At 46.6% G+C, this 12,914-nt stretch overlaps 1 protein-coding gene across 1 annotated transcript; it reads left to right on the top strand.

Moving 5' to 3' along the window:
* The first annotated feature begins 1,715 nt into the window (after positions 1-1,715).
* On the top strand, positions 1,716-12,296 carry polr2a (RNA polymerase II subunit A). The gene is made up of 29 exons (XM_020095561.2): positions 1,716-2,054; positions 2,468-2,600; positions 2,689-2,825; positions 2,958-3,131; positions 3,249-3,530; positions 3,617-3,778; positions 3,896-4,116; positions 4,197-4,329; positions 4,448-4,572; positions 4,817-5,027; positions 5,134-5,343; positions 5,427-5,595; positions 6,204-6,298; positions 6,375-6,578; positions 6,688-6,910; positions 7,047-7,230; positions 7,409-7,580; positions 7,688-7,793; positions 8,173-8,378; positions 8,513-8,776; positions 8,907-9,114; positions 9,201-9,301; positions 9,388-9,492; positions 9,602-9,784; positions 9,880-10,083; positions 10,181-10,367; positions 10,466-10,579; positions 10,675-10,824; positions 10,983-12,296. Exons 1-29 carry the CDS (start codon positions 1,968-1,970, stop codon positions 12,131-12,133), a joined length of 5,901 nt encoding a protein of 1,966 aa, XP_019951120.1. The 5' UTR covers positions 1,716-1,967; the 3' UTR covers positions 12,134-12,296.
* The last annotated feature ends 618 nt before the right edge of the window (positions 12,297-12,914 follow it).

Below are 12,914 nucleotides of genomic sequence, written 5' to 3'. Positions count from 1 at the left end.
GGCTTTACAATGTAATCGCCCTGCCACATTGGAACCTAAAACCCTCTTTGTGTCGTTTTACGTGTAATCACGGTACTGAATGATTATTTTTTAAGGAAATGCAGCTACACCACTGAACTAGGAAGTCAACAAGAATATTCCAGCCTCCATCTTTCTCATTCACAACAAGAAGAATATCCTCAGACACCGCCATGTTGAGTCCGACTAAGCTAGCTCTTGTAGCCTTTCCCTTAATCCTGAAAACAGTGGTATAATGTAATGTAATGATAATAAACCTCATCGCCTCTGTAAACAAAAACCAGCACGTCGCCGTCTCAACGATGAGACGAAAGCTCGTCAACAAGACCGAGGATTTAATCGGATGAGTATTTACTGGTAGGCAGCTAGCTGGACGTTTTGTCCCACAATGTTTAAGCCTAATCGGGCTAATGATCCTACATAAAATGACATATTCTGAACAAAACACTGTATAATCGCGTTATAATTAGCTATCAAAGCTACATTGCTAATACAGAGGATGAGTGAAATAGTGAAAAAGCAGCAGGGAACATTCCGTCGATGTTAGCTAAGCACTTTTAGCTAACCACCATCTCCGGCAGCATTTCTAATAAAGCAAACGATAAAAAAATTACCGTATCACCAAGCAAGCTTCTGAATTACGTATGAAAATAAAACGATTAGGGAATTTAAAACATCAGTAAGTTCATTATTAAACGAGCAGATGTCGCTACCGCCAAAACGACGGTGTTACGGATCGCTTTCGAAAAATGGCCTAGGTCAAACATTCACATTTTCACAATAAAATAAATCCGTAAAGACAAAAGAACGACATTATCTGACATCAACCCACCACCCGACACGCGTGTGAGTGGAAAAACAGTCAAAACAGTTCACAAGTTGACGCTAAATGAACACTTAAGGCTTCCCCCGGACTTTCCTATGGGCCATGCGGGAAAATCCAGTCCGCTGGCAGGCCAACGTGCGCGGGCGAGTCCGAGGCTTGCGACGAAGTCCCGCAGATCCAAAAATTCACGGGGCAAAAAAACGACAGGTCGATATTTCCCTGACGTGGCTCGAGGAATAATCCGTTTGACAGTGTTTTTGGGATGAAAACATCGTGTGTTTCGACACTTTCCCCCCGTTTGATGGAGCCTCGGTACAGGCCTCGGCCACTTTTCTAAGAGCTCAGGCTGATCCGGAGCGAGACGAAGCAGACAACAGAGGTTTTTTTTTATTTTGCTCTGAGGGGAGAAATCCACATCGGACACATTCGGCAAACATCGGAAAATGGGAGGGTTTTGATGAAATTATCCTAATGAGGCTCGTTTCTCCGCAGCCATTGGTCGTCTCCCTTCGCCTACTTAATATTAATGACGTGGCTGACGAATAGAGCGCAGGTAAATTTAATATTCATTCCCCGGATGCAAATTTATCAACGCACCGCCTACTTGGGTTAAAGGCAGCCAATAGGGATGAGTTCAGATCGAACCAACGCCCGCCTTTGGCTCTGATTCGCCGAGCAAATAAACGTGCTGCCTCATTGGCTGTGCGTGATACAAACTGAATTATTCACGTCAACGTCTTAAATGGCCAATGAGCGTTTTACTACGGAGAGCCAGTCCCCGCCCTCCGAAGAGGCAGCCCCTGCCTTTCTGAGTGTGCAACCCCGTAACAAGCGCTCGGTCTATATAAAGGCGCGCTGGTCCCTTCAGCGCTCACAAGCGCTGAGAGCGCCACAGAGGCTAGAGCTAAAAGGAGGAGGGAGTGTATCGGTCTAAATCATCAGGACCAAAACACTAATAATTCCTCCGCTGCGGCAGCCTACAGCTGAGCTCCGTGGGATTTCGCCTCCGGAGACTTTCCCGTCCCTTTTGGCGGCCAGACCAGAGCCGCGGTGGCCGTCTAAAGACTGTTCCTGCTCATAAAGCGGCGTGCCGAGGAAGGACGCGTCTCTTTGAATAGACAGGATGCACGGACCGCCCTCCGGCGACAGCGCATGCCCACTGCGCACGATCAAGAGAGTTCAGTTCGGCATCATCAGCCCAGATGAGCTTGTATGTTTTCTGTTCGGGGAGCGGGGGTTTCTTTTATTGACTTTCTCACAGATCACACACACACACTCTTATAGCGACTAATCTCCTCGTGCGACACATTCAGAGAAGACATGGTTCTGCGTACAATGGAAATTCTTGCTGTTAGCCTAGCCTAGCTAGCTGTGCCAGGCTAGTGGAGCTTGTGTTAACTAGCATGCTGCAGGAAGCTCGAACAAACTTAAAGCACAACATTATCCATGCTATCACATGAGCTAAAGCCCCCTGTTATTGATGTAATGTGACATTTTCTTATTAAAACTGGATTCTATTTAAAACACAATGTACTGTTTTAATGCTTGGAATTGATTATTTACACCAAAGTGCTGGTTATCGAAGCTACAACCGACTTAGCTTAGCTTTATTGTCCTCCGCAGAAACGGTTATCCGTGACAGAAGGGGGGATCAAGTACCCAGAAACAACAGAAGGAGGACGTCCTAAACTTGGCGGCCTTATGGACCCAAGACAAGGTGTCATAGAGAGAACGGGAAGATGTCAGACATGTGCAGGTACAGTTTAATGTTAGCTTTTCACGCTAATAATATGTTATTGATCAGTTGACTCATGTCCTGACGTGCTGTCTACATGCTCCCTCAGGCAACATGACAGAGTGTCCAGGCCACTTCGGACACATAGAACTGGCAAAGCCAGTTTTCCATGTTGGCTTCGTAACCAAGATTATGAAGGTTCTCCGATGTGTGTGCTTCTTTTGCTCCAAGCTATTAGTGGATTCTGTAAGTATAATATTCAGCATGTTACAGTACACACTGATATTTTCAAAATCAATGTATAATTTGAGTCATTTTTTTCTGGAGTGTTGTTGATTCTTGTTGTTCTTGATTTGTTCAATTTGTTGTTGCCTGCAGAACAACCCAAAGATTAAAGATATCCTGGGGAAATCTAAAGGGCAGCCACGAAAGCGCTTGACACATGTGTACGAGCTGTGCAAAGGAAAAAACATATGTGAAGGAGGGGAGGAAATGGACAACAAATTTGGAATGGAGCAACAGGAGACGGAGGAGGACATATCTAAAGAGAAGGTATTTGGGTGGTGTCTGATTGTCTTAGTTACTGTGTTTCAGCTCTCAACATCTCTCCTGCTCATGTCATTTATTTCTCATATCTTACCTCAACTCTTTTCTTTGCTTCCTACGCAGGGTCACGGTGGCTGTGGGCGCTACCAGCCACGCATCAGACGCTCTGGCTTGGAGCTGTTCGCTGAGTGGAAACACGTTAATGAAGACTCGCAGGAGAAGAAAATCCTGCTGAGTCCGGAGCGTGTACACGAGATCTTCAAGCGCATCTCCGACGAAGAGGTCTTTATCCTGGGCATGGATCCCAAGTTCGCCCGCCCTGAATGGATGATTCTGACTGTGTTGCCTGTGCCTCCACTCGCTGTGAGGCCTGCGGTCGTCATGCAGGGATCTGCTCGCAACCAGGTAAGAAGATGTTATCCCCGCTGAAAAGTTTGGTTGTGTTGTTTTTAATCTACACTGTTGGGTAATAACTTTCTTCTCTTTTAAAGGATGACTTGACCCACAAGCTGGCTGATATTGTCAAGATCAACAATCAACTGAGAAGAAACGAGCAGAGTGGTGCAGCGGCTCACGTCATAGCTGAGGATGTGAAGCTGCTTCAGTTTCACGTAGCCACAATGGTGGACAATGAATTGCCAGGCCTGCCTAGGGTACGTGAGAACTTCGGTGCCTTTCAACATACTGTCAGATATCGACCCAAACTTGCTCATGTTTACTCAGTCACAATGTTTTTATGGTGCTGAAATTTTTATGTTTTATTTTCTCAGGCAATGCAAAAATCTGGCCGCCCTCTCAAATCCGTTAAACAACGTTTAAAGGGAAAGGAGGGGCGAGTCCGAGGTAACCTAATGGGAAAGCGTGTGGATTTCTCTGCCCGAACTGTCATCACCCCAGACCCCAACCTGCAAATCGACCAAGTCGGTGTACCTCGGTCCATCGCAGCCAATATGACCTTCCCAGAAATTGTCACACCCTTTAACATTGACAGGTACACCAGAGTATTTGATGTGCAAACACTTAAAAAGTGTGATGGCAGCAATTTCACTTACTAATTATGACTTTTCTTAGACTTCAAGAGCTGGTACGACGAGGAAACAGCCAGTACCCAGGAGCCAAATACATCATCCGTGACAACGGAGACAGAATTGACCTGCGCTTCCATCCGAAACCAAGTGACCTTCATCTGCAGATCGGCTATAAGGCAAGAAATAAAAAACATTATAAAGCAGCAAAGTGTTTAACTCCAAGTGTCTTTTATTAAAAGTTGATGCAACATATTTTATTTCAATCTGACAAAACTGTTTTTTCTCTCTGTTTAGGTGGAAAGACACATGTGTGATGGGGACATCGTCATTTTCAACCGACAGCCTACACTACATAAAATGTCCATGATGGGGCACAGGGTTCGGATTCTGCCCTGGTCCACATTTCGACTCAACCTTAGGTACCATACAAAGACCAGACCTAGACTTGTATTAAGTTTTAAATAAACTTTTTTTTAATACTTGAGCACACTTGCATTTTGGTGCAGTTGTCATGTAATTATAACTAAAGATGTAATTTTTTTATTGCCTTTAATTTTATTCAGATTTCATTGCAAGTTATTTGATCTGAATGCTAATGTTGTAATAAGTGTTTGCAAATGATGTTTAGCCACTTTACCATCCTCGTCTCTCTTCTCCATCCAGTGTCACCACCCCATACAATGCTGACTTTGACGGGGATGAGATGAACCTCCACCTACCTCAGTCCCTCGAGACGAGGGCAGAGATTCAGGAGCTGGCCATGGTGCCGCGTATGATCGTCACACCCCAGTCCAACAGGCCCGTCATGGGTATCGTGCAGGACACACTCACAGCTGTGCGCAAATTCACAAAGAGAGACGTCTTCTTAGAGAGGGTAAAGAGACTGGTGGCATCTCAGACATTAACCTAATGAACATGTAGTGGTGGTTTCATTTGTTCCATCAGGGTCTTTCCACTCACTGTGCGTTTTGCCTCTAAAGGGTGAAGTCATGAACCTCCTCATGTTCCTCTCCACCTGGGACGGGAAAATGCCCCAACCGGCCATCCTCAAGCCACGTCCACTGTGGACAGGCAAGCAGATCTTCAGTCTCATCATTCCAGGACACATCAATGTCATCCGCACCCACAGCACCCACCCAGACGAGGAGGACAGCGGTCCCTACAAACACATCTCACCCGGGGACACCAAGGTACAAAGCCGTGATCAATTAATTATACCTTAATGGAGAGAAAGTGGTTACAATGCAACTAACATCACATTTTACTCATATAGGTCATCGTGGAGAATGGCGAGTTGATCATGGGCATCCTTTGTAAGAAGTCTCTCGGAACCTCAGCTGGTTCCCTCGTCCACATCTCCTACCTGGAGATGGGCCACGACATCACCAGACTCTTCTACTCCAACATTCAGACTGTAGTCAACAACTGGCTGCTCATCGAGGGTGAGAACAGTAACATATAAATACCTATATGTTATTTCTTCCCCCATGCAATGCAACACACAGGTGTTCCTAATCAAATCAGTGAGTATCCATAGCAACCCCATACACACGCAGAGGCCAAGACTCCTCTTTATATGTATTGATTTCAGATATTCTGCCACGCTCTGCTTTAGTCCAGTGGTTAAAGAACTTGCATCTTGTGAATTATGAGTCTGGGTTCAAGTCCGGGTGAGGACGGGAGCTTATGCTTCACTTTTTGACAATTTAAATAAAAATAAGCCCCCCCATAGTAACAGGATGTTACCAGGAAACCTGTAAAAAGCCTTTATTTTGAAAATAAGCCCCCCTCCCATAGTAACAGGTGTTACCAGGAAACCTGTAAAAAGCCTTTATTTTGAAAATAAGCCCCCCTCCCATAGTAACAGGATGAGCCTGGTTTTTCAAAATAAAACCCTAGAGATAGTTCACAGCAGCGAGCACTAGGTGCCCACATGTCTCAGCAGAAGAGATTTTCTAGTTTACAGTGGTATTGAATGATTTTGTAACAAACCTTTTGTATCCATTGCTGTTTTTGCTATTTACAATTTTATCCCTCGTATCTCCTCCAGGTCATTCCATTGGTATCGGTGACTCCATTGCTGATGCCAAAACCTACCTTGACATCCAGAACACCATCAAGAAAGCCAAACAGGATGTGATAGAAGTAAGCACAAATAATTTCTGTACAGTTGGATCAACTTTTCAGGAACTGTAGTTCACCTTTGCTTTCCACCTCCCAGGTCATCGAGAAAGCCCACAACAACGAGCTGGAGCCCACTCCCGGTAACACGCTGAGGCAGACCTTTGAGAACCAGGTGAATCGCATCCTCAACGACGCTCGTGACAAAACTGGATCCTCTGCCCAGAAGTCTCTGTCTGAGTACAACAACTTCAAGTCCATGGTGGTGGCCGGTTCTAAGGGTTCAAAGATTAACATCTCACAGGTAAGACGGTCAACCTTACTGTATTTACCTTACAAAAGATTAATTTGATTTAATGGGATAAAATTGTCCTGACTATCCCTTAACCTCTGTTATTCCCTCCTTTATCTAGGTTATCGCTGTGGTGGGGCAACAGAACGTGGAGGGTAAAAGAATCCCCTTTGGCTTCAAACACCGCACGCTGCCTCACTTCATTAAAGATGACTACGGTCCCGAGAGTAGAGGCTTTGTGGAGAACTCCTACCTGGCTGGCTTGACACCAACTGAGTTCTTCTTCCACGCCATGGGAGGCAGAGAGGGTCTGATCGACACAGCTGTCAAGACTGCTGAGACTGGTGAGTCTGAGTGTCTGGGAGGAAAATGGGGAAACAAGAATTTCATACATTTAATGAGTTGTGGCTTTAATTTGTTTAATAATTACCAGACGTGCCAATTTTTTTTAAAATGTGAAAATCCGATCTGCCCCAATAGGTTACATTCAGCGTCGTCTGATCAAGTCCATGGAGTCTGTGATGGTGAAGTACGACGGCACAGTGCGGAACTCCATCAACCAGGTGGTCCAGCTGCGCTACGGTGAAGACGGCCTGGCAGGAGAGAATGTGGAGTTCCAAAATCTGGCAACCCTCAAACCCTCACACAAGGCCTTTGAAAAGAAGTAAGTCACATACACAATTTAACTGTTGTTCTAAAAAAGTTCTAAAAAATGTATTAAATAACAATTGAGACCTGAAGGCTTAAAGAACCTCCTTTTTAAAAAATTTAACTTGCATTGATACCTTGTTTTTGGTCCATATTCAGTGGTTTAACATTTGTCTCTTGTCTTATCTGTCTAGGTTCAGATTTGATTGCACCAATGAGCGCGCACTGAGGCGGATGCTGCAGGAGGACGTGGTAAAAGACGTCCTGACCAACGCCCATGTGCAAAGTGTCTTGGAGAGAGAGTTTGATAAGATGAAGGAGGACCGGGAGATCCTTCGAGCCATTTTCCCTACAGGGGACAGCAAGGTGACTGAGGACATCTGTGCACACTTCTGCTCTTAAAAGAATCTACTGCTCTGCCATGTGAACTCAAATACATTGGAAAAAAATGTAACATCTCTCCTCGCCTGCAGGTGGTGCTGCCATGCAACCTGGCCAGAATGATCTGGAATGCTCAGAAGATCTTCCGCATCAACGCTCGGACCCCAACAGACCTGAATCCTCTGAGAGTGGTCGAGGGTAAGACAAAAACACACTTGGCTTGAATATATTCAACATCATCGGCCACTTTTCCTCCACTAACACTTAAATTGGCTGCTAATGCATTAAGCAAAGTTGCCACTTCATATTTTTAGCTACAGGATTTTGCGAACTGCGTGGATAAATCAATTGTTTTAGAATTAGAGCTAAGTCGTGGCTCGCCCTCAGCTGCTCCTTAGAGCCAGGTAAAGCCAGCAGGGGAATCTACAGCTGTTGCATAAGAAGAGGAACAGCTCAAGTCTTAGTAGAAGAGAATGAAGTGTGGAGTTGATCATGTTTAGCTAAATTTCTTACTATAAGGAAACTGAAATAACATCAATCAGATAAAGATAACTGTTCTTTGTATTCTGATCCTCAGGTGTTCATGAGCTGAGCAAGAAGCTGGTGATTGTGAACGGCGAGGACCCGCTGAGCAGACAGGCCCAGCAGAACGCCACTCTGCTCTTCAACATCCACCTGCGCTCCACGCTCTGCTCCAAACGCATGACGGAGGAGTTCCGCCTTTCCACCGAGGCTTTCGACTGGCTGCTGGGAGAGATTGAGACCAAATTCAACCAGTCCATTGTAAGTTCACCATATTGAAGAGTTGTCAGATCTCTGTGAGACAGTTAAACATTATTATTACTACTATTATTATTATTATTATTTATTTTATTTTTTTTCAAATAATCATCCTACGTTTACCTCTTCTTCATTAGGCGCACCCAGGTGAAATGGTCGGCGCTCTGGCTGCTCAGTCGCTGGGAGAACCAGCTACTCAGATGACCCTGAACACTTTCCACTACGCTGGTGTGTCAGCCAAGAACGTAACACTTGGTGTGCCTCGTCTTAAGGAGTTGATCAACATCTCCAAGAGGCCCAAGACGCCCTCACTGACTGTCTTCCTGCTGGGTCAGGCTGCACGTGACGCTGAGAGGGCCAAAGACATCCTCTGTCGACTGGAGCACACCACACTCCGAAAAGTCAGTTTCAAATTGCTGGACTGTTCCTCCTTATGTGCTAATAATGCTACAGATGATATTTAGCATGGTCGTGACAGCAAAATTAATTCAACCTAAAGCTTTAAACTTTGTTTTTTGTTTTTTTGCTCAGGTGACAGCCAACACTGCCATCTACTATGACCCCAACCCCCAGAACACAGTGGTGGCCGAGGACCAGGAGTGGGTGAACGTCTACTATGAAATGCCTGACTTTGATGTGACACGCATTTCGCCATGGCTGCTCCGCATCGAGCTTGACCGCAAGCACATGACTGATCGCAAACTAACTATGGAACAGATCGCAGAGAAGATCAACGCAGGTCGGTTACTTACACATGCTCTTATTTTGAATTCGAGTGAGTGAAGCACTTTCCCCTCATGTCATCGTGGTTCTCTCTCTCTGAAGGTTTTGGAGATGATCTGAATTGTATCTTCAATGACGACAATGCTGAGAAGCTGGTTCTGCGAATCAGAATCATGAACAGCGATGAGAACAAGTTCAACGAGGTGTGTAATGATTTATATATATTTAATAATAATACAATCTCACCTTAGTGGGACGAATCCCCAATAATGTCATTTTTCTTGTCTAGGATGAGGAGGTGGTGGACAAAATGGACGATGACGTGTTCTTGAGATGCATCGAGTCCAACATGCTGACAGACATGACCCTACAAGGCATTGAGCAGATCAGCAAGGTAACAGATTAAACACAGTGAAAACTTTTATTTTAAACACACTCGTCATCCATAACACACGTATACATGTCTGTGGCTCTGAGTCAGTGTGTAAACTCCTCCCCTCCAGGTGTACATGCACTTGCCCCAGACTGACAACAAGAAGAAGATCATAATCACAGAGGACGGTGAGTTCAAGGCCCTGCAGGAGTGGATCCTCGAGACGGACGGCGTTAGTCTCATGAGAGTCCTGAGTGAGAAGGACGTGGATCCCGTCAGAACCACCTCCAATGACATCGTGGAGATCTTCACGGTACAAACACTAAATGGTTTTGACTAGACATTGGAATTATAGTGAGTTTTCATTGATATTCATTCCGTCTCCACCCGTGTCTCTCTCTCTTGCAGGTCTTGGGAATTGAGGCTGTGCGAAAGGCGCTGGAGAGGGAGTTGTACCACGTCATCTCCTTTGACGGTTCCTACGTCAACTACCGTCACTTGGCTCTGCTCTGTGACACCATGACCTGCCGCGGTCACCTGATGGCCATCACACGTCACGGCATCAACCGGCAAGACACAGGACCACTTATGAAGTGTTCCTTTGAAGAGACGGTGAGAAGATAATCAATCACTGAATGTTTTTTTGTTTTTTTTAGAAGAAACTGGACTTTTTTTTCTCAATGCTTATTTTTTGCATTCCCCTCTCAAGGTGGATGTGTTGATGGAGGCATCAGCACACGGTGAATGTGACCCCATGAAGGGCGTGTCAGAGAACATCATGCTTGGCCAGCTCGCCCCGGCTGGTACAGGCTGCTTCGATTTGCTGTTGGATGCTGAGAAGTGTAAATACGGGATGGAGATTCCCACAAACATACCTGGTATCAGTGTGGCTGGACGTAAGTGGAGAGAGATTTGTTTGGTACAATGCATTTATTTTCCTACATCGTGTGAGTGCTCTGAAATTTATGTTTGGTTTCTATCTTTTTTTTTGCAGCCACTGGAATGTTCTTTGGCTCAGTGCCGAGTCCCCTGAGTGGCATGTCACCTGCCATGACGCCGTGGAACACCGGGGCTACGCCAGCCTACGGCGCCTGGTCTCCTGGTGTCGGTGAGTAAATGTGCAGGTTTCTTCGGCTCTTCTTCATGTGTTTGTTGTCAGTCACTGACCTTTTTTCCCTTTTCTTTTCGTCTTTCCTCCTCCAGGAAGCGGCATGACTCCTGGTGCAGCAGGTTTCTCTCCCAGTGCAGCTTCAGACGCAAGTGGCTTCTCTCCAGGCTACTCCCCTGCCTGGTCCCCGACTCCTGGGTCCCCTGGTTCTCCAGGACCTGCAAGCCCGTACATCCCATCTCCAGGTTAGATACTGCAGACATTTTAGAAACATGAGTTCATTCAATACAACAGAAAATGTATTTAAATCCTTAATATACATTAAATATTATCGTAGCCCAGGATGGAGCCATCCTTTTGTTTTCTTCGTTCCTAAGTCTTCATTCTTTGTTTGTATCACCAGGTGGAGCCATGTCACCAAACTACTCTCCCACCTCACCGGCCTACGAGCCTCGCTCCCCTGGTGGCTACACCCCACAGAGCCCAGGCTACTCCCCAACATCACCCTCCTACTCCCCCACCTCTCCCTCTTACTCCCCCACCAGCCCCAACTACAGCCCGACCTCTCCTTCCTACTCCCCCACTTCGCCCAGTTACTCCCCAACTTCTCCCTCTTATTCGCCCACATCTCCCTCCTATTCCCCCACCTCCCCATCTTACTCCCCCACCTCCCCGTCCTACTCCCCCACCTCCCCGTCCTACTCCCCCACCTCGCCAAGCTACAGCCCGACATCGCCGAGTTACAGCCCGACGTCACCGAGCTACTCTCCCACCTCACCCTCTTACTCGCCCACTTCACCTTCATACTCTCCCACCTCTCCCTCTTACTCTCCCACCTCCCCCTCATACTCCCCCACCTCTCCCTCCTACTCGCCAACCAGTCCGAGCTACAGCCCCACATCACCAAACTACACTCCCACCTCTCCAAGTTACTCCCCCACCTCCCCCTCCTACTCCCCGACGTCGCCCTCTTACTCCCCATCCTCCCCCAACTACACCCCGACCAGCCCCAACTACTCGCCCACCTCACCCTCGTACTCTCCAACCTCTCCGTCCTACTCTCCTTCCAGTCCACGCTATACCCCGCAGTCACCCACCTACACACCCAGCTCACCCTCATACAGCCCAAGCTCGCCCTCCTACTCCCCCACCTCCCCCAAATACACCCCGACTTCACCTTCATACAGCCCGAGCTCCCCGGAGTACACTCCCACCTCTCCAAAGTACTCCCCTACCTCTCCAAAGTACTCCCCAACATCTCCGAAGTATTCCCCTACTTCTCCCACCTACTCCCCAACAACGCCGAAATACAGCCCCACCTCTCCTACCTACTCTCCGACCTCTCCCACCTACACCCCCACCAGCCCCAAATACTCCCCTACCTCCCCAACTTACTCCCCAACCTCACCGAAGTATTCACCTACATCTCCTACGTACTCGCCAACTAGTCCTAAAGGCTCCACCTACAGCCCCACCTCCCCTGGATACAGCCCCACCTCCCCCACCTACAGCCCGGCCATCAGCCCCGACGACAGCGATGAGGAGAACAACTGATGAGCCACCACAGAGGAGGAGGGGCACCTGAAAAACCTGTGTCACCTCACGGAGGACACTTGAAGGACAGCACATTTTAACCAGCTGGAGGTGGCAGTGTTTTTAGCCACAGGGGTCCCAACTGTTGCCCCCCAAAAATCTAAAATAAAACTATGATGTGAAAGACTTGAACTGCTTTGCCTGAAGGAAAAAAAGGCTGCCTTTTGAAATAGTTTTTTAATTTTCACATGGGATGTTGAAGCAAATCCCAAGAGGGAATGACAAGGAGAGGAGGATGTGGTGAACACACGAGGGGGAGAAAATGTCCCTTTTTAACTTTCTAGTGTATAACATCCAGTCTCTCTCTCATTCTCTAAATGTTGGGTGTATAGTCGTTCCTGGAAAGCATACACATTGCCAAAAGCCTTTTTTTTTGAAAATCTGAGTGGATTGTATTCATCACTAAAGCATAAGCTCTAAAGAAAATCAAGGAGGTAAGGTTTAGACTTTGTTTACTGCATATTTCACCAAGTTGTATCTTGTTAGACCATTTGCTTCTTTTGTTAAAGTCCAGTTGCTGCCAGTTTTGGGGGCATTTTGTTAAAGATGGAGATTTAGGTGTTTGATGGGTTGGATTGTCTGCAGGAGAGGTGGATGATATATATATATATATATATATTATAGGAGAGAAAAACTGGCTTGGAAGGAAAATTAACTCTGAACATCATTAACTACATAGGTGCGTGTACCCGTCACCCTCCCCTCTTCCTCCTTCACACCCCAAAGACAAAACCTCAAAGAT

This window comes from Paralichthys olivaceus, chromosome 22, assembly GCF_024713975.1.
Source record: "Paralichthys olivaceus isolate ysfri-2021 chromosome 22, ASM2471397v2, whole genome shotgun sequence".
Classification (NCBI taxonomy): domain Eukaryota; kingdom Metazoa; phylum Chordata; class Actinopteri; order Pleuronectiformes; family Paralichthyidae; genus Paralichthys; species Paralichthys olivaceus.
Note: the sequence above shows the minus strand (reverse complement) of the source record. Positions and strands in the feature narration are given on the sequence as shown.